General features: G+C 41.7%; 2 protein-coding genes across 3 annotated transcripts in view; one reads left to right on the forward strand and one right to left on the reverse strand.

Moving 5' to 3' along the window:
• Window positions 1–1,618: 1,618 nt before the first annotated feature.
• KBTBD12 (kelch repeat and BTB domain containing 12) overlaps window positions 1,619–22,393 on the reverse strand; it is a 39,588-nt gene continuing 18,813 nt past the window's right edge. Inside the window, exons 5-6 of the mRNA XM_026857376.1 lie at window positions 14,752–14,949; window positions 1,619–2,470 (exon numbers count right to left, since the gene is read on the reverse strand). Of these exons, the coding sequence (XP_026713177.1) occupies window positions 2,301–2,470; window positions 14,752–14,949 (368 nt within the window). The 3' untranslated portion in view covers window positions 1,619–2,300. The remainder of the gene's footprint in view (window positions 2,471–14,751; window positions 14,950–22,393) is intronic.
• The window catches only part of MGLL (monoglyceride lipase), a 114,793-nt gene continuing 94,801 nt past the window's right edge, over window positions 2,402–22,393 (forward strand). Inside the window, exons 1-2 of one of the 2 annotated variants that reach the window (XM_026857379.1) lie at window positions 2,402–2,530; window positions 15,066–15,192. In XM_026857379.1, the coding sequence (XP_026713180.1) occupies window positions 15,174–15,192 (19 nt within the window). In that variant the 5' untranslated portion in view covers window positions 2,402–2,530; window positions 15,066–15,173. Of the gene's footprint in view, window positions 2,531–3,568; window positions 3,675–15,065; window positions 15,193–22,393 lie in introns of those variants that run through there. The other variant, XM_026857378.1, reaches the window with a different exon arrangement.

Raw genomic sequence — 22,393 nt, forward strand, 5'->3', positions numbered from 1 at the left:
GAGACCAAAGACAAAGAAAACCTTTAAAACATTCTTTCTTAAAACAAAAAAGGTGTAAGAAGCAAAATCAGTAGATACAGTTGCAGAATTTGGAGTTTCACACAGAAACACTTAACTGATGCTCAAGAGCATTGCTTCCAGCTGCCTTGAGAGCTCTGTAGGCAAATTAGAACAGGATTACCTTTACTTTGCACTAACAATGAAAGTTTTTAAAAGTTTCCAATATTGGATGGTTACTTGGAAGAACCTTCTACTGATTTTGTTTAAAAACATATCAAAGCAGAGTTTGCCTTCTTGATCTTATACCTAGAACCGTGCTTAGTGACCAGTGTGGTTACTAGGTTACAGCAGTTACTCTAGGAATCGGTTGCTGATTTGAACCACTAAAGTTCATGCTTGTCATAACTCTGTGCTAGACAGATGATGACCTACATATGAACAATGGGAAGAAAAAAGAATGACTGGATGATACAAACACAAGAGCATGTATCTAGGCTGTGACACTCATCCTGCTTGGGAAGCATAAAGGGAGACGAGGTTAGCTGTAAGGCTCATAGATTTACTCCTGTTCTACATGTTTTCCTTCGTTTTGTCCCCACCAACTCCCTCATTGTCTGAGCAGTTCTCAGTATCCTACTATAATTATCAGGTAAACTTCAGTGACCTTCCTGCTAATTGTTTTTATATGACAGTTTAATGTTCCCTCTGGGTATTTTAGAGAATAGTTCATGAATCAAAAAAGTCAGAATTGGGAAAGGACTTTTGGGTCATCCTGTCCACCTCTCTGTGCCATAAGTATTGCAAGGAAAAAAACCAAAACAACCCAACAAAAAAGAACTAGCACTTTTGCAGACTAAAATGCAATTGAAAAAGAAAATGGAGATGTCTGAAGCGCAAATCCTGCAAATAACTACGGATGAACTACCTGATGGATTCCCTCATTTCGTTGTCAGTTATTTCCTTCCAGTTTTGTTGCTGCTTTTGTAGCCTTCTAAAGCAACTTCTTGCTGACAGTGATAGTTCTTGTACTGTATCATAGTTTACTCTTAGTGTTTGCCTCTGACATTCACTCTGCATTGCAGCATACTACCATTTGCAATTTTGGCCCAAGAGCACAACTGAGATTTCCAGTTCTTTTGTCCACACTGCCCAGGCATTGACAGACAGATACACTGTAAGGCAGGCACCAGAGAACTGATGAATTGGTAATTCAGATGGGATAGCAGTACTGGTAACAATTTTCTCCCTAACTTACTGTCTTCAAGCCCTATAAAGGCTAACACTGCCTTAAAAAACACTGTTTGAATTATTCCTCTTCCCTGTGATTACAGCCAATTCTGTGGTAGAGAATTTGATTTATGCACCTTTATGAAAGCAACTTCTATAAAACCAGCTACTGTTACATAAGCATTTATTGTTTAGCACATCTTTCCTTTTCCTGTAGCTGCAGAGCTTAGGCAGATAATACTGGTCTCGTTTATTACTTTTTACTTTACATTCCTTTCTCCATCTCTTAAAGTAAGAGAGTTTTCTAACTGAGCTTTAAGGTTCTGGTCACACCAGACCTTGCAATAGGTAGGGTCTATGTGAAAATTTAGATTCTTCGTGTCTTTGGTACAGACACTGCTGGAGGGCTCACTTGTGACTTGTTGCCAAAAGACTAGATTTCTACTAGCACAGGCTCAGCTCTGTTGGCAAAGACAGGATCTTTTGACTGTCCTGTCTGTGAGTTAGATAATATTTGCAGTAGCTTGTGTACTTGGCTAATGAACCTTGGCTAATGGTTTTTTGTTTAAAACAAACAAAGGCTCTGCTCTGTTTTCCCTCTGCTGCTGCAGTACAGTCTGGCCCTTTGATATAGCTTGACTGTTTTTTCCTCAGTAGCTTAGTACAACCAGGTGGGATGAAGAGCAAAGGAGGGATTTCCCTGACTAGAGCTTTCCATCATATGTTGTGCTCTGCTGTGAAATGAACCCTGGGCTGCCACTGTGCCTGTGAGGGAAAGGGTCCCAGAAGCCCAGGCTGCACCCAACACTGGAGCTCACACAGGCAGATGAAAGATGAAGAGCCACACACAAAGGCTGGGCAACCTTGACTTTTAGTCGCAGAAGTCCAGGGTACCAGTACTAGCAAATCAAGCATCATCTGAGAAGCGCAGCTCAAAGGCAGTTCTGTCCTTAAGCACATGTTGCCGGCTCCTCTCCACGGGACTCAGCTGTCATCCGGAGCCAGTGCAGCATTTGTCTCTCCAAATTCTTCAGTTTCTGCAGAACCTGGAAGCACTGAGCATCACTGAACTTCTATTGGTCCACTAAATCGGGGGGAGGAGGGATAAGATCCCGCGGGTTCAGCCTAGCAACAAGGCAAACATCATAGCTGTCGTGCATGAGGACGTTGATGGCCACCACGTTCCACTGGTTCTCCCATGTATCCAGCTCGAGGATCTCTTTGGTGATAACTTCATGACGAGCTGAAAAAACAGAAGCAACAACAGCAGGCATCAGGAGCCAAATCAAACGGGACCAAAGAGGTTTGTGCAGTTATTATTATGACCCTTCTATAAGGTGACGATGAAAAGGGAATTTCTGTGCTGCTAACAGCTACGTAGAAGAGCACGCGAGTTGTCAACATAGAGCAAGTGAGATAGTGCAGATGGAGATCTGCACAGTGTATTCAGTCCTCACACTCTGGGCTCCAGGTGCAGCTTCAGGGACAAAAGCATGAAGTGCTCCATCTTGGGACAAGTATGCAGGTGGCATTTCATTGTGCAATCAATTGTCAAATGCTCATCTTTTAGAGACAGAGTATTGCCTATTGTTAATGGGTATGACTACATGCAGCGTGTTGTCTTTTCTTTGCTCTGACTAAAATGCAGCTCTCAGGCTCCTGGAAGCACTCCAATACTATGGCTTTTTTCGGGTGTGAAGTCTGGACATCCTGTGATTTAGGGAGAAATAAAGACAGAAAGAAACCTCCAGGGCTTTACATGTACTTTAACTGTTCTGAAGTGCTGAGGAATTTGTCATGAACAGTCAGGTTAGAAGAATGTCATTAAATCACAGCCAATCTCAAGACAAGAAGCTTTTTACTGAGACTAACAAAAAGTAGCAGAAGAATCACCACGTAGCAGAGAACCATAGTTGTCAACCAGCCGTGCTGTATTAAACTTCTTGTAAGAAGCCTTTCTTTGCTAACAAAAGTCCTGAACTTTCATTTCTGCTCGCTTTTTCTTTTCATCTTAAAGTTGCTCTCTCACGGTGAGTAACCTTAGTCTAAACTTTTCTTACTTTGAGCTGAGCACGTGCTTTGCTGGCAGATTCCTTCTGATGCATTAGAAGCCGGATCTCAGAGATTTCCAAGCACAGACACTTCACAGGTACCAGGATAAGAGCCACAATCACAAGAAACATACAATACTCAACACTTTTATTGAGTGGTGCCAGGCTAAACTTTACAGGGTCCATCCAGACTGAGGTTCCCATCCAGCTATCCCTTCTAGAATGTGGTGGTGGTTTTTTTTAATAATAATAAAAAAAAAAAGGCAGCAAGAACAAACAACCCTATCCTTCACATCTATCAACTGCATCTCATTGTTTGGACACTGCCTTTCTGTGGAACCAACAGCAAAGGACTGAAGAAGGGGGAAAGAGTGAAATAGAGAAGAGCATCCAGAGGTATATATTGTTTCTGATGTTGGAAACACAGACTACATACTCCTCCAGAGGACAGCAGCCCTGGGGGTTTAGTACCCCCAAGATAGTGCTGTCACAGTTTGGGTTCCATGCAAAATTGGTGTTGATGTGATGATGACACAGTGTTATGGGATTTTAAATACCCCTAGGGCTCTTCTGCAAGTAGCTTCAGGATGTGGGGACGTCAGATGGAACCAAGACTTCTTCCCCTCCCAGGCCTGGTTTCCTTGCTGAGGTGATTCAGGACAGCTGTGTTTGCTGCAGGTCCTGCGCATGCACAGGAGATGTGGATGTCTCAGCTTCATGGAAATTTCTACATGCTTTTGTCATGTTTATCTAAGGAAACCACTCATCAGCCAGTCACTGTCTCCACCCTCTCTCTAACTTGATAAAGCAGTGCAGCACAGTGTTTCTATCCCACAGTGCACAGCCTGTACTGGTTTTCCTCTCAGTTGTGTCACAATTAATTGTGGCATAATTTTTACTGGTCCAAACACAGACCTCTGGGACTTTCCTAGATCTCTATGAGCTTGCTTGAGTAAATTTTGGGTAAGATTTCAGGACTCAGCCTCATCTGAGTAGTCCTTGTTCCATTCCTTGCTGCTGTTCACAGAAAGTGAAACAGTAGTCATGATGGTTTGCTTATTGAACCTGAGTATAAGAGGAGAATAATAATAATAATGTGTAGGAAAGCTGCACTCATCCAAGAGAGAAGACAGCAAACTGCTAAAAACCCCCAGTTACATGTGAAGAGAGAAGGCACAACTGACAAAGTGCGAACAAGTAACACGTGCCAGTACCAGCAAAGAGCTCATTTCTCTGTGACCCTGCAAGAGTGAACAGGTTATTCCTAAGAGGCAAATATGGAGACATAAACAGACCTAAGCTGTGACATGGGAGGCTCCTGTATTTGTGATTAGATCATCTCCTTTATGCGATACATTTTTATGCTTGTATTTTCTTTGGCATAGCTTATGCCAAAACCGAGACAGTCAGAGGAAAAAAAAAAAATAAATTAAACGCTGGAACTAAGACATTCTGTGGGTGATTGCAACACTTCAGAAGAAAAAAAATCATAATTAAAACATCAAAGGCAGATTCAACAACCCTTCCTTACAAGCCTTGCTGTGTTTTTTCCTGACCCTGGTGACTCTCAACCTTTCGTGTCCCTTGTTTCCCTTTTCTGTGGGATGTTGTAACTGGTTTTGTTCCACACTACAAATTCTGCTTTCCAGCACATGGAGTGTTAGTTAACTCTTAACCCTTGGGAGATAAAAAGAATATGTTGTTGGAATAATGGAAGCAATCATTCCTCTAGTCTTATCTTGTTTAATATGAAAGGAAGCAGCACCCTTTGGATGAGAAAGTTCATGTGAGGAAAAGCACTGCTCAAAATACAGTCATAGTTCAGAAAAAAAAACATCCCTCCCCCTTTCTTTTTAAAAGAGAAATGAGTTAAACCTTACTACTTAGGCCTTTAAAAAAAAAAAAATGTTTCTTGGTTAGGACAATAGAAAAGGTAATGTTTTTCAAATAGAATAGCACCTTGGATTCCAGGCTGTAATGTTGGATTTGGGCTTTAATCCCAATAAACAGTTTTAAGCCTGAAGGTGCAAATAATTCCAGATTCTGCCTCATTGGTTCACCTTATTTAATTGCTATTTCTTTTTAAAGGCAATATCTTAGCAGCCAATTTTGCTTACAGGAGAAGAATGTGACATCTACAAAAAGAAATTGGCTGTATTACACAGATTACTTGCTTAAAAAGCCACCCCACAGAACTCCCTGTCATACATAGCATTATTCTGCATCACTTACCAGACAACCACCTTACATAATGAAAGGATTTCACTCTTTTCCTAATGCTTTCATTTTTTTCTACAAAATTAGGCAGTATTTTTCTGCACATTCTTGTTTAACCATGAGAAGTTTTAAGAAAATTTCTTTACATTATGTTTTTCTGCATAGGAGTTAAACCACTTTATTTTAGAATTATTCAGGTCATACAAACCTAACCCTAATGCAAATCTTTTTTAAAACGGTAAACCAGTGTTTATAGCAGTATGATTTATTCTTATTCAGGAAAGGAAAAGGCTAAACCAGCATAGAGAACATTAATTCCAGCATAAATTTATCCCCATGAGAAATTGTGGTAGGTTAGAAGTCAGAGCTCTTTTGGTAGTTAGGGCTTTTTGATGTACAAGTGCAGACTGAAGGCTAACACTGAGCCTCCAAACCCATCCTTTCCCAGTGAAAGAACTTGAGTTATACCTGAAAATGTTTAATTTATAAATACTAAAATCATATATGCAAATATAGTCATCTGAAAGCAAACTGAGTCTAATCTTTAAATTTGCTTTTATATTCCAGTCTGTAATCAAAGCACTTTCCCATGATTTTTCATATGAAATTTCTCTTTGAATGTGCAGAAAAAACAACAAAAATAATAATTTTCAGTAAATGATTGCCTGCACTCCATATACACAATCATGTTTTCTCTTCAAGAAGTTTATTTTCAAATGTGATTCACTCCCCAAATATGGCCAGACTTCATTTTATGCTGTAAGTTTTCTCATGTCATTTGAATCAGGATTGACCATAAATCAGGATGAGCCATTCTTGGAAAGACCCCCAGTATGACTGCAGGCAACATAAATATTTGATCTGCTTTCTCTTCTCTTTTTTTTTTTTTTTTTTTTTTTACTGCATTCCATTTGTGATTTGGAGGTTTGGGAGAAGAACAACTTTCCATGTGAATATAGTATTTATTACCACTTTTGGTCTTTTATGACCTTGCTTTCTCTTTGCTGTTTGGAACTGAACATTCAGATACAATTACTAGGTTTTGGGTTGGGAGTGTTAAAGGGAGGCAGATGTAGAATTATTAACAGGTAGAGAATCTGTAGGTCATCCAGGACTATTAACCATGCAGCTATTATGTTTGTAAGCCAATAAAAATAAATTCACCCTACTATAGCTCTACTATTAGCTCACTGGAGTTTAATCTATGGCAAGTTTGCTGAAATGTGGTCAATATTTCATTATTTCTTGTAGAAGCCCATTGATATCAGCTGGTATATTTGCCTCCACCTTATGAACGAGGAAACAGTTCTGGAGTCACAAGTCGTGATGCCTCTGCACCAGTGCAGGGCAGAGATAGTCAGAGTAGTTTTGGACAAGCTCACCTGCTGGCTGCAGCATAGCTACATCAACATACCGTTACACGGCCAGCAATACCTAGGCAAGTTCATCCAGAGCAGGACCAGCTGCCTCAGCACAGAACTGCATTGTGTAGTGGGGGTGGTCTCAGTGTCACATCTGTCCTTGCCAGTGAGCTGTGCCCTGGGACATCCTCACCCAGGCTCCTTGCCTGAGCTCCTGCTGATGTCAGTTCTCAGGTTGTCACAGAACCTTTCCCTTTCCAGTTTGCAGTTTCCTGATGTGCTGCTCTATCTTCTTTTGCCATATAACAGTTTATAAAAACACACCAAACCTGTGGTGGTTAAACTGTTAACTGTCTGCTTTTTCCATGAAAAAGAGAACTTGAACATCACAAGGTGCTTGCCAGTTCCCCAACAGTCCCCAAAATGTTACTCAGGTGTTTCTTTCACTGGCTTCTCAGTTCTTACCACCAAACAGCCACCCTAGAGCTGCCTTGAAACCGTTCAGTCTCCGTGGCTGGTTTGTACCTGGTTTTGCATGTCATTATCTGTACCAGAGAATGATTTCAAACATATGGGACTAGCCTCTGCTACTTATCTTCCTTGCCACTAATAGCTGCTTTCATGATTACATGATGTGGAGTTAGGTGACCTGGGAATTCACGTTTGTGTTGCAATGGGATAAAAGTGCATTTAGATCATTACCACCAGATGTCCTGGCTCCTCATTTGCAGTAGGAAAAGAAATATGTTCATCAAGTCTGTGGCCTTCAATCCCATTTGCGTATGTGAGCTGCCCCCTAACTCCACCGGCCTTGCTAGCCTAACACAGCAAATACCCCTTGCAGGGTCAAATACATCCATCATCTGTGCCTGTGGGCAGAAGCAGGCAGAGAATACACAAGAGAGGGAATTTGGCTGGGCTGTTTAACATGCTGGCCAGCCTTCGTGATGTTAAGTATCAAGGCAGTGTATCCCACCAGACACAGCGTTGGGGCTTGAATTTACAACTGTGGCAGCTTACTGTTTTCAGAGCACCTGCGTGGAGTAAGGTAAGATATTCACTCTCCTAGACAGGACCTCTATCCTCTTGCTCTGCCATAATTCTTCAGGACCATAGTTTCATGATCCACCCATTCACTCACAAATCAATATATATTCAAATTTTTTATATATATATATATATATATATATATATATATGGAATGGGACAGTCTGCAGGAAGAAACTTCTAATTCAGTTACTTCAACTGTTTTTGTTGGGATTGGTCCAGCTACTTCAGCCTTTAAAATCTTTCCAGATTTTGCCTGTTGTTCATAGGCAAGGCCTCTTTCAGACCTGGTCCCGCTTGCACTGCAGGTGACAGCAGGATCACAGATGATGGGGGCAGTGGGATCAGTGCTCTTGAAGTCAATGAACCATTCATATGGGGAAAAGCTGTAAAATCAGAATAAGAATTACGGGTCTCAGCCCATCCTGAGACACTGTTTCTAAATGCCTTACAATGGGTTAATACATTATTAATAGAGAATATAAAGCATGTTTAGACTGTATGCATGATAGGCAGTTATGAACACAAAAAGAAGATGTCATACATGGCTACAAGCCATGTTTCTAAACAACCTATTGACCTCTTCAGCAATTAATTAAAATGCATTAAAATAGCTATTAATCATTCATTAACCCTTTATAAACTATAAATGAGCCTTAGTAAGAAGCAGTACTGAATTACTAATACCATGCTGTCAAATTTAGATCTGAAACGAGCAGGTGCTGCTCCCCAGCAATTCCCCTGACCTGTACTGGCCTTATTTATGGTCGTGAGTTGCTGGGTAATGAGCAGGGGGTAAGTGGGCAGCCCTCCCTGAGAGGGCAGCAGGCTGAAGAGGTCTCTCCCAGAACCCGCAGCAGCCTGGCAGCTCACACGGGTGCTGGGGGAGAATTAGGCGAAAGGTCAAGTAGCGTTTTTCGGGGTGGGCTCAGCAGCAGGCTGGAGAGATGTGGCAGCGCCTGCGGCACGGTAGGCAGCCGTGAGCAGATTTCTGTGCTGAGTGAAACGCAGGGACCCCGAATCCCTTCCACTGGTGGGAATATTTATTCAAATGGTAACAACTGTGGGCAGGAGAACTTTAATTATTCATCACTGCCCAGTAAATTCTAACAGAGGGAAGCAAACAGTGCAGCAGATAGGCAGCCCAGGGCTTGCCCTCTGCTTTATTTAGCTGGGAACATGGGAAGGTGCTGGAGAAACAGGTTTTGTTCCAATCCCTCAACCCCCAAACTTCACAAGTGCAGTATTTACTGTGCCAGACTCCTTAATATGTCTAAATTTAATTTGATTCCAGTAATGTTCCATAACGACTATAATAAAATACAAGCACTAGAGTGATTCTCCATCTAAATCACATAATGGAGGAGACTAGGGGGAACAGCCTTTATGGGAGATTAGTCAAAATAAATAACTATTAAACTAGTCCACTGTCAGGAGAGGATGGCATGGAGATACAAACTCATTAGCTCAGCTGGAATACAGCAATTACTACACAGTTCTGCGTTGCCGCAAGCATCACCACTTCTATTCCAATGTATGGATTGCAATTTATGTAAATGAGGAAGAAGAGACCAGAAAATGAATCTAGGGTAAGCATAGATATTTCTTTTGTAGAATCTGAATTACACAGCTCATAGGACTCTGTCACCATCACCTACCCTGTATAACAGTTGCAAACAAAATTGTGTTTCTTGCATGCCAAGTTCATAGATATTTCTTTTTTTTCCCCTTCCTCTGACTGTAACATCACTTAAGTGAAAAATTAATTTCTGCTTGATATCTGTAACTAAATAACAGAACTGGGTTGAGCAGCTCTGGTCCCACACATGATGCTAAACACATTACAGAAGTTTTCAACATACATACATTTATCTTCTCTGCTGTAGACTACATTGGAAGGAGATGGCAGAACTGCCAGTTCAGAGAAAGACAGTTCCACATCAAGTGCCATTAGCTGATGAAGTCATAGAACCTTTTAAGTGATATGTGCTGCTAATAGCAGACCTATTAAACATTTCATTATTTGCACTGAGGTGGCTGTCCCTTTATTTTGTACATCAGATGATGATCGTCACATGGCTGTACAGTAAAATGGCATTCTAATTAAAATTGTAGAATTGTAGAATCATTTAGGTTGGAAAAGACCCTTAAGCTTGAGTCCTACTGTTAACCTAGCACTGCCAAGTCCCCCACTAAACCATGTCCTTAGGAGCCACATCTACACGTCTTTTAAGTACCTCCAGGGAGGCGACTCCACCACTTCCCTGGGCGGCCTGTTCTGGGCTTGACAACCCTTTTGGTGAAGAAATGTTTCCTAATATCCAATCTAAACCTCCCCTGGTGCAACTTGAGGCCATTCCCTCTTGTTCTATCACTTGTTACCTGGGAGAAGAGACCAACCCCCCTCTCTCTGCCCCCTCCTGTCAGGGAGTTGCCGAGGGCCAGGAGGTCTCCCCTCAGCCTCCTCTTCTCCAGTCTGAACCCCCCAGTTCCCCCAGCCGCTCCCCAGCAGACCTGTGCTCCAGACCCTGCACCAGCCTCACTGTGCTTCTTTGGACACACTCCAGCCCCTCAGTGTCTTCCATGTAGTGAGGGGCCCAAAACTCAACCCAGTAATCGAGGTGCAGCCTCACCCATGCCAGGTACAGGGGGAGGATCACTGGTCCTGCTGGCCACGCTATTACTGATACGAGCCAGGATTCATCAAGTTAAAAAAATCAACCGTGGATTTGAATTTATTAGAGACAGACAGTTGGATCAACATCTATAATCTGAAACTAAAGCTACAACCCCCAGCCCCCAGAAACAGGCTCCGAGATCTGTATTTGTGCAGCAACAATGCAGAGTCAACAAACATGTGCCTCCACAAGCTGACAGTGACAGCAGATGACACAGTCCTGGCAAACAGGCACACACCCTTGCCTTCATTATTTTTCACCAGAAAAAATATTTCTAATACTGAGAAGCCATCAAAAAGAAAGGGAAGCCAGTCTGTCAGGCATTTGATAAGTGTGTAATGCTGCATACCTGAAGAGCTGCTTACCCCTCCTTTGGTGAGGCACGCTAATGAGGCTGCTTCTGCCATGCACGGGCCAATGCTAATAGCTGTCAGCCTGCCCAGGTGGCAGGTTTTAGTTCTATGTAAAGGCAGAGGAAATAAAACATTTTAACAGTTGTTAGAAAGCTGGCTGGCTACTGTGCATTGAGTCCTGAGTATTCATAGCATGGCTAATATTTTTGTTCTGTGTGGAGCTATAAACCAATGGACAAATGCAACCATTTTAAACATTTCGGAATATCTTGATGAATGCTGTAGCATTGATGACAAATGACAGGCAGTATTCATGACACTAGACTACATGAGCTGGAGCTGAGTGTCAGAAACAAGCAGACTAATGTTTCCTATTTGCCATAATAGTTTTAGTAGAAAATGAGCTAATTTGTATAAACTACTGGCTAACAGATGAAGTTTTGCAAGTGGTGCTAAGGAGGAACCAAATTTAAAACAAGCAGAAGTGATTTTTTTAGTTACTTATGTTCATAAGAACACACAGTATTTGTCAGCTAGTGATAGAACACAGAGGTCCCAGAGTGGTTTGTACCATTTAACCACAGACACCAAGCTCCTGATGTGTTTGCCTTAGGTAAGCCAGGTTACAAACCCTCATATCCTGATGGAAACAGAGCTTTAAGAGACCAGAGAGGTCCTCAGGGTTCTGAATTGCCTTCTGCTCTTTCAGAGCAGATGCAGAGCACCTGGATTTCCCTCTGGAGGTTTCTGTGTTTCTCCATATGCTACAGGGGCCCTGGGGTCACAAAGGTCTTCATGTAGACACTCCAGGTAAACTTCAGCTGAATTAATCTAAACTTCAGCTGAATTAATCCCCTTTCCCCTCTCATAGCCAGGCTTTGAGCAAGCTTCTAACTTGAGGAAGCCTCAGCAGGGGAATTCTTGCAAGCAGTGTTTACCAACAGAGCTCAACACTGAGCAGCATTCCTTGCAGTTCAGAGAAAGCTTTCTCTTGAAGCTTGGACACATTTTGGAGTCCACTCATCCTTTAGAGAGACTGTGCTCTGCATTGTTAGTCTCAGCTGGCCAAGCTGACCTCCCTCTGGGGACTAAGTAGCTGCAATTTCTCTTCCTCTGCTCCTGGGGATGCTATTAAGGCTGAACCACTTGTCCTTCTTCAGGCAAAGATTTGAGAGGCAAATATATATGGGATGAGAATCCTGCCGTCACGAAACTTCAGGTGTCACGTGGGATATGAAGACTGAACAGTACTCATCTCTTCATCCAAATTTAAGGCCCTTTGAGCAGTTGACAGCTGCTTTTCAGCTTTGTGCTTGTGCACAGCATCTCTGGTCTCTAATTATCCATTTAGGTCAATACTCGTGCAGAAAGACAGAACACAAGACATACAAGTAAAATTTAGATGCAACAATGTCCTTAGTGGGTCAAGTTTCACACTGCTGGATCAGAAGTAGGTTTAAGCAAATGCGAAGACAGGTTGAGGCTGGGGAGTTGCAGAGAGATCTATAGTATAAAGGGATTTGGTTGCAGCCCCTTATATACCTTGGCTAAGACTTTCCATTGCAGTAGTGATTTTGGCTCATTTTATTTTGAGAAGCACTCATTCTTGAATGTTCACAGCAGCCCTTTAGTGTTCAGCAGGCAGAAAACCCAGAGACTACAGCTGTGCCTCCAGCTTGTTCCAAAAACTCCGCTTGGTTGAAACTAAATTACAATGTTTTGTAAAATTGGAATATCCTCTCTTGGTTGCATCCCTCACAAAAACCAAAGTGACATGCCAAGAAACCCGAAAGACTAAAACCAAACAAGCACATTCTAAAATAACCCCATTTGCTACTAACGCAGCACATGCTGTTCTGTGAATATCTTGAAGCTGCTGAGCAGCTGTAATTGCGGAAGAGCAGAGTCAAGCCACCCTCTCCAAGTCCCCATATGACAGTAATAACGCTCCCACCCCACCCTTTACCCCCGAAGAGCATATCAGGCAAGAACTCTTTCCAGCATGCAGACAAGATGGGGTGAGGGAGGGAGGCAGCTAGATAACCTCTTCAGGTTCAGCATATGGACTCCACCCGTCTTTTTCTGGATGATGGTAGCTAGAAGCTGTTATTGTTACAAAGATTTAGAAAGCCTTTTTCCTTTTAATAACTTGAAAGCCACATTAAGAAGTCTGCCTTTAAGGCACATCTTCCTCTCAACTCCTCAAACGTGGATACCTCTAATTTACGGTTGACAGAATCTTATTTTGTCTCCCTTGTTAACAGACATCATAACAATGTCTAACAACACAATCACATACTATTTCTTCACTGGTATACAAAATACATATGTAGGGGGTCAGAATTCAGGTTGCACAGGTAACTGCAAAACTGGCATTTTCTAACTTTGATTTCTTGTTTTCCAATGTAAATAACACTTAGTGCAGGGGAGTTCTATACATAATTAATACAGTTTGCAATCGTACAGTCAGGAAGCTGGCATTATCCACACATACAAAAGATGGCAGTCTTGAAATCCACAGGGGCACTTCCAACCTCTCCCAGAACTACCACTCCTTATACATGACTCAGTAACAGAATGTGGTGGTATTGTACAGAAAATGTTTTTATGGCTTCAAAACTACCTTATTCAGAAAGTCTCATACTAATCTGTTAGTCATCTTGAATGAAATTGCTTCATTTACCAGTGCAAGTGATCAGCCTTTTGAGATTTGTACCCACTAACTTTAGGCTTTTTTGTAATACTGCTGAGAAAAAGACAGATATGATGGCACAATGTTTCCTATGGAAACAGTGAAGTACTGTAATCGTAACTGCTCTGCGGTCACAGAACTTCCATCAGTGGTGACATGAGAACGTGCCTGTTAGAAAGCTGCCATACAATAGTTTTCAGGGAGCAGCTTGCTCAAACAGTAGCAAGTGAAGGGAGGGAAAGGTGAGTTGTGAACTAGCTGATGAAAATCATCATTCTAAGTGTAGAGTTTTTAAAGTAAAAGTCAATGCAACTGGGGTCAGTGTAATGTGAAGGACATGTCACCCAATGATACCACGTGGCCATTCCTGGGCAACAGTGAACCTGACATGACATTTACTAGCAGGATAATGCATCTGTATTACTGTTTTCTTCTAGAAAGGAAATTGGGGTAGCAGCAGTATGTAGTAGAAGACTAAATGTTGGTGTTTTGAGACTCTCTGCATTTATAATGAAAAAAATAATGGTTAACAGTACTGCAGATTTAGATGGAGCTAAGCACAGTTGGAAGGAAGACGACGTAAAAGAAGAAAGGTGGCCAAGGGGCTAGGATTATTTAAAATCACCAGATCTGGAATTTTAGACTCTTTGTATCTCAGTTCCCTACCCAGAATACTCATTAAATACATAAGCTTTTTCAACACTGATTATGAAAAACATGTAAGTAAATAGGCAGAGCCAGATAGCTTGGCTAAGGACAGATGGATAGTGCCTTAATCTTCAGCAAATATGCCCAAGTTCTTTAATGTCCGTAACACACTAAGCTCCTGATCTCAGTAGCTCTGGAAGTAAATCCAGAAGAATTCTGCTGAGGTTGTAGATTTGGACAGGTTTAGCACAGATCAGACACATCCTGAGTTTTTCATGTTTTGTTAAGGAAAAAAGCAAAGGGCAAACAACACGATTCATATTGACATTAGGAGCTGGCAGTCCAAAGGGCTGAATCAGCTCTGTGGCTCCAGGGCACGCCAGTGCCACCTGATAGGGTTGGTGGGTCATCACGTCAGGCTGTGTGCAGTGCAACTGATTTCAGCTATTTAGGGAATGTTAGCGTCAACTTTAGTACCTGCTCCGTGAAATCCTCCGCAGAGGTACAGCTTCCCTTCCACACAGCCTGCGCTGGTAGAGTTTGTTCGTAAGGAGAGGAGGGGAGAAGGCAGAGGGGGTCCATCCCTCCAGAAGTCTCCATCAGGGTTGTAAATCTCCACCGCATCAAGACATTTCCGTGTCTGTCCTCTGTCTAGACCAAGGCACCCAATTCCTCCTGAAAAAGATACGTAGGTCAAACGTAGCAGTCGCAGATTCTGCAGAAGAATACGTTGCTGGCTGTGTCACTTCTTGTTTACATGCCCTCATCTCCCTTTCTTTTCCCTTCTGCAGCTCCAGAAGTTTGTTAGAAAGCAAACTCAAAGCAGAAGCTGCTGCACCTTATCTACAGACAGAGCAAGATCCTTTCTGAAGTCTTGTATCAAAGGAAGGACAAGCAGCATGGCTTCAAAATGCAAAGGTATTTTGTCTTGTTTTCTGTCTATATAGTAGAAATGGTCATAATTACTTGTTCTGCGTGCTGGACAAATTGCTTTATCATTAAGTTGCAATGGATCAAAAACTATTCTGCAATTACTGTTAGTGGATTTGACCCTCACATGTGTTAACCAACAGTCATTTGATTAGTTGTCTTCAATAAAAGAAAAAGATTACACTCATTTCTTAAGGGAAATCAACTTCCAGAAACAAACCCATCCAATATGCAGGAGTGCCAACTGCGTTATCTGTGACAAGCGCTACTGTTGAAGGGTTAATGAGGATACTTGAAGTCGGTGTGCAGGATTGAAACGGATCCCAGTTTTCCTTTGCTGGGACATAGTGCGACAGGCTGCAGATGTACCCGAGATCTCAGTGCCCACTGAAATCGCAGTGTAAACACTACCTTTCCAAATCCTATCCGGTGATCAAATCTAGGTTTTGAATTCAGTCTTTGGTTCTTGAGCATTAATATGCTGACGTACCCTTGCAGGTTTTCCCTCTGTGCCAGTGGACACAATACCCTGGAATGAGCACTGATGGCACGCTGCAGCAGTTCTTTTGTGCATGCATGTGTATGCGACCACTTTTAAATATAAAATGGCTGCAATATGCAAGCAATTTCCATATGAAGGCTGGCTTTCCATATACATGTGCTGGGCTGCTCAAATGTGCAAATCCAAAATGCATTGTATGCATGCAATTATTCCTTTACATATGCAAAGAGAAAGGACTGCAAGTATAACCTGTGCAGGTGCTGTTAAAATATGTTGCTCCTAGTGCTGTTATGCTGGTCTGTCAGAGGAATGAACCCCTAGTGCTCAAAGTTTTACTTGCATATGGTTTTCCATCTACCTCTTAATATGGATTGTGTTATTTTTTCAACCTTTTCTGCATTCTCTAAAGGCATTTGCAAGAGACAACTACATGTAAATGGGGACCATAATGCTCCAAATTTGCTGCCACTGTATTCCAGATCTGCATTTTAGAGTCAGGTAAAGATAAGATCAGTTATCCCTGCATCAGAGCAGGAAAATTAGAACCAAATTCAGTGTCCATTATCATCAGCAGGAAGTTTTCCTCCAGCTGAATTTAGCAGCATTTGACTTGGTTCAGTATTTGAATTTTAAAACCTTCACTGGGTTTGGTTTTCAGCTCCTGTTCCACGCACAGCAAATCTTTACTTGCCTTAATCCCTACCAGCAAGGTCCTAGCAGTTTGTATGAGGTCCCCCTCAGCATGTGCTTAAACAAGGCTAGCATCCAAACGCTTTCATTACTAGCTTAACACCCCCAGCTAAGCAGCATTTGCTCTGATGGGCTCCTCCTCTGAGGCTTGATTCACTCAAGAGAGCTGAGGTAGGGAGTAATTGTGGTCATGGGATTTTGCTAATCATTTCCATGCCAGAAAGGGAGTTGTATGCATCCCCATGCTGAGCATTTGTCATGATGGAACCTCACTGAGCTATTCCTTAGGACTATTTAGAAACAAGAATAAATTTCAGAATTCAAACATTTGCTTATTGTATTGTATTTATGCCAGGAGCATTATCCTCTACTATGCAGTGTTCTCCACTACTCCTTAATGGTTTATAAGAGAGGTGCCACTCTAAGGACAGGACACTATTACCCTAAAACTATCAAGAAAAGTTAAAAGGGCTAATCAGATTTTTTAACTGATAAGGCTGTTTGTTTGCTTATGTAGTCTTTGTGATTCTATAGCATTCTTCAAGTAGATTCACAGAGTACAGCGTGCAAGACAATTTGCTACCGGGGTATGTGCAGTCTATAGAGTGCAGTGTAACATAGAAAGAGATACTCAAGGCAGTTTTAACTGGGAACCAATAATATTAAAGCTCCCCACAGACTAATTTGATCAGTTCAAAAGACAGCTTTGTAGTGCCAAAGACAGACTGCTGCTGGTTATCAAGCTATCTTTTTTTAAAATTAGCCCAGGTGTTACTGTACACCGCTGAAGGATATGCACTCACCCATAAGAAAAGTCTTTGTATGAAGAATGAAAGAGCATCTTGTTCAATCAGAGGAATGAATGGTACCAGTTAGGGAATGCATGTGGTGTGTCAAACAATAGCTTTGCTGATTGCCACAATATTTCAAGAGGGGGACAACGTACAAAATGCCCCAGAACTGTTCTAGAAGCATAATTGCTGTTTATTTTTTAGTGCATTTTTATTGTCATTTTCTAAATTGAGTAACTGTGGGGCATGGTAACTTCAGAAAGAACAGAAATAATCAGGTAAAAAACTGATACAGCACTGTCAATGACCTTTAGAAAAAAAAAAAAAAATCACAACCATTACCAGTTAATGAAGACATTCAGCTGCCAATCCGGGGGATCCACTGCCAAACATTTTTTTTCCTGCATAGTTATTAGAAAAGTAATTTTTTGTGACCTATTGGAGCATCTTTTCAAAAGTTTAAGAGCTACCACATATTTTCAAGCATTTATGAAACCTTCATTGGATAGTTTAAGCAATTTAAAGTTAACCACCTTTAATCCTGTCATTACTAGAGACAGTTCTGAAGGTACAAAATATCTCCATTTTACTTACGCCCTCCACAGCCCTTTCAGATAAATCCAATTTCATGTTCAATTTACAAGGGTGAAGCTAAGCTCTCAGCAAATAGAAAGTAAGAAGGAAAAATCAGAGGGGAGTAAAGTTTAATTTTCAAGCTTAGAAAAATAGTATTCTGAAAAACAAGAAATCAGGAATTTCAATCTTCCCTTGTAAAGCAATGCTAACACTGAAATATAGCTAACAAAGGAATCTGAGGATATTAGAATCTACCAGCTCTGCTTTGCTGTGTTCCCAGATGCACTAGTTGAGAAATACTCCTGTGAAACAATACTTTTTTTCTCCCCCTCTATGGAGGCTGATGTCTCAGGCCTCTTTCCAAAGAGTCAAATACACAAATCAGAAAAAAAAAAAAAAAATCTCAAATTTAAATCAATTCACGTCTGCATCTGAGTGGAGGCATCTCACGTTAACCAAGCTATCCATCATCTACAATGTATATACTACGCAAGACTCCAAATTGGCAAAAAAAAAGAAACTTGCTGTGCCAGACAATTCAGGCTGCTTTGTGCTGCATCACTCATAACTCCAGATCATCCCGTCCCGCTGCCTTCTTCATTCAGATTTATGAAACCATTAGGAGTGCAAGCGGAGACTTAGAGAATTACAGTTAAGACCATGACGATTGTCTTTCTTTCATGTTCTTTGGGTAGAGCAGCTGAACAACTGGGTTCATTCTCCACTCCTGCAGGAGCCTCTACATAAAGTGGGGGTAATCTTTAAGAGACCAAGGCAGAGCGCAGTAAGGAAAGCAAAGAGGTTTAGATCATTTGGGAGAGGCTCTTGTGCCGAGTGACCCGCCAGCAGCGCATGGATCTGTTCTTGCAATTGTACCTTGAACTACCCAGAACTATAGATGGGCTCCTTAAAACACACATGCTGTGGTCACAGCCTCCTGGGAGCCCCAGCAGGCATGCAAAGGGCAGCAAGTGCTGTTTCCATGCCCACGGTCTGGAATGGGTGCTGGGGAGGGTCCTTCACCAAGCCACACTCACCTATCTCATCACAGAGCGGGCGAATTCAACACCACCTGGCTTAGCTCTCCACAGAAAGCCCAATTATATGTCCTTTGTGCAGGCGGAGTTGGATTTCTCACTGGGAGTTTTGAACATTTCTGTCATTTTCACATTCATCGCACAAGAGGATTTAATCCCAGAACTCAGCCTTCCCCTCACCCCCACCAGATACACCCTTTCAACACGTTAGGCTTTTTACATTATGCGCTTTCCCTAGGAGATATTTCAGTTGCCACTGAAGTGAGTGAAGCCACCTTTGTGTTCCCAAACCCATTAATGCTTGAGAGCTTTCCATATCACGCTTGGATGATTCTGCAATCAAACATACTTTCAAGGGCACTCTATAAGCAGTGGTTCTAATGGACTTTAAATTTAACATGAAGCTCCATTAGTAAAATAAATATATAAATACAATACAGGATCTTTATTAAGAAATCAGGATAGAGAAGACAAGCCTTTGATGCAAGAAGGCAAAGCAGGGTAGGTGATGTGATTACCACGTCTTCAGAATTTCAATGAGATACAGTTCTGTGCCTTGCTATACCCACATGCTGCTCAAAGCTGGCTAAAGGCAAAACATATTGCTTTGGCTGAGGTCAAGTGCCTCCCCCTTACTCCATGCTCACGTGAGAAGACTGAATGCAATTTGAGCCACATCACCTCTAATAACAGAACGGCCTTCCATCACTTGAGGGGAAACATCTGTAATGGCAGTGAAGTGGTAAAGAGTCACTGGTCATAATTAGTTCAGTGGGTGCAAAGGAAATAAGTGCCTTAAATATATCTACATGTATCTATAGAAGCGAGACTGATGCGTAGTTGAGTTTTAGGAAATTTCTTACAGTGAGAACAATCAACCACTGGAATAATCTCCCCAAGGAAGTGATGGGCAACTTTAAGATTCAGCCGGACAGGGCACTGGGACATCTTGTCTAGACCGTGCTTTTGCCAGATTATGCTTGAGGTCCCTTCCAACCTGGTCATCTATGATTCTATAAAGACATAGGGAGCATTTCTACCTACACATACCCAGTGACTTCACTCACGTCACTGATACTTGTAAAGCAGACACTGGTGCAGAACAGTTGCACTTCCAAGTCTCATCCACACCAAGCTCTTATACAGTTAAATCTGCCAAACAGATGAATCCATCATGGACATTTTTTTTCCCCTCAGATCCAAGTCTGGATTTTTCATTGCACAGGTAGGCTGGCTGACCAAAATGACACCTACAAAGCAGTAGGTGGTCCAGATAGGACTGAAAGCAGCTTGTGTACTCCTCTGAGAGGCACAGGGTAATGGTGACAGCTGAATATCAGACTTTACACCATTTAACTTGGTTCTCCCACTAACAGACAGCTGAAATTAGACATAAGCTATGGTCTTTCAGCCAGGGCAGTATATCAGGGACCAACAAGAGCAGAGCTACTCCCAAAGGGAACATGACCCAGATAATGAACTTACCATCAGGGTACAGAACCAGAGGCAGTTGATTGCAGAGGGCCCTACCAGCAGTCATCCGGCAAAGGCAAGATAACAAAGAGCAACTAATGCCCCTAGGCCTGCATTTAAACCATGCTCCTGGACCTGTGTGCAGCAGGTGTGGGTGGAGGCCCCAGGTGATGCTGCTCAGGATGATCAAGACCTATTAGTGCCCTCAGGGCCCTGAAACTGTAATTCTTTATCATGTAATTAAGTCTTCAGATCACAATACTGAGCAACATGTATTCTTACTAATGACCCTTTGGATTTTTATCAGAGGAACCTGGGAAATGGGTGAAAAAAAAGGAGTAATTCTCCAACAAGCAAGTGAAATCTAACTTTTACCTCCCGTAAGATAATTCACTATTAAATTGGTCTTTGAATGCACCATGGATTTAATAGCACTAATCTCTTACGTAACATTTCCCTTCATTACTCTTTAACAGCACTCAGGCTGAGCATCTCAGCACTTATGTTGCTCTCTCACTCTCTGCAAAGCAGGCTGCATAGCTGGTTTCTCAGAGAAATAAGGGAGCAATAAAGCTAGCTCTGGTGGGCACTTCCAAAGATGAAACGGAGAAGCACTGTCATTCTTTACTAACACAGAGCACAGCAGATGAGGTAATGTAGCTTGTAGAAGACATGAGGGCAAAACACTGATTAGAAGCAGGGCTGAAAAAACAGGTGACTGTCTTCCTAAACATGGTCAACCCTGCTGTTCCAGTGCCTTCTCCTCTAATACCTTGCTCTCATTTCCTTTGATAATCCTTAAGTAAGTAAAGGGAGCATTTTTGATCCTGTCTATCAGACCAGATTTTTTCCTTTTTTATTCCTCCCTGCACACAGGCACTCCAGAGGCTGTTGCACAGGTATAACAGTGCAGAATCAAGCCCATAAGCTGCTACTTGTCAGAAGTTGAAAGCATATTTATAAATAGCCATGTTTATTTTAGAAGAAGGTGTTATTCAAATGCACAGTTAATACTGAAGACTGAAAGCTAAAATGTCTCCTTCCAGCCCCTCCTACACAAGCTTTCCTTTCCAGAGAGACCCCAAAATACATATTCAAATAAGTATTTTATGATTGAGATATTCAGTATTTAATTGAACCTCATTTCACTGCTTAAAACTTTTAAAAGAAGCTCTCAGCAAGAGCTCAGGGGGAAAAAACGAGTTGTAAGAGGTGGGATGCTAGGCTAAGGAGGAGAAACAAAAATTCTCTGATTCTTAAATCTTCCCTACTAGGATTTCTCATTTAAGTCCTTCTATATGTTCTTATTTATAAAGCGGGAATTATGTAACATAAAAGCAACACATGGTTAAAGCTGTCATGGTGATATGTTTTTTACCAGTGACCTGTGTTTCAGAGACAGTAGTTCTACTGAATGTGTTTTAACCTAAGCTAATGAATATGGCATTCAAACAGATTCATTTGGATAACTTTTCCTAATTTGTCTGTTGGCTGTAATGAGTTTTCAGAGACTTAGCTGGAAAGGATATTTTTTTAAGCAAGAGATTAAAATGCATGACCTTAAATAGAGCCCTCCCATCTGGTTTTCTTCCAGAAGTGTCTCAATTGCTTCTATCATTAAGAACACAATACTGCTCTTTCTTGGGCTTTCCAACGAATATAGTTATGTTCCTGGGAAAATATGGAGAGAAAGAGCTGAGACCAGTCAAATGAGATGAATAGGAGAAAGGACTGTGAGCCTTAGGAAATGCTGGAGGATTATGTACAGTGTATAAATAGCATAAGATTCTCTAGGAACATTACACAACAAACAGACAATTACATTGCTGAACTGCTGATTAAGACACATGGTACAGGTTCCCGAACAATGCTATTACTCAGACCAAAAACTCTAATCTATTTCTCATTTTCCTTCCATCAGTGTGACTCTAGAATAATTCCATTTAAGTCATTAGGGTTTTACACGCTGGAGCTGGCAATTAGGCTGGGAAGAGGTTTTGGACAGTGACTATGTACGCTTTGTTCTGTGCCAGTAGGACTTTTCAGAAATTAACACTTCAAAGGCTAAGCGTCAGATTCTGATGGGGGTTAGAACAAAATGGGTCTGACACCACACAACT

Source organism: Athene cunicularia, assembly GCF_003259725.1.
Source record: "Athene cunicularia isolate RWA chromosome 12 unlocalized genomic scaffold, athCun1 chr12_part1, whole genome shotgun sequence".
Lineage (NCBI taxonomy): Eukaryota > Metazoa > Chordata > Aves > Strigiformes > Strigidae > Athene > Athene cunicularia.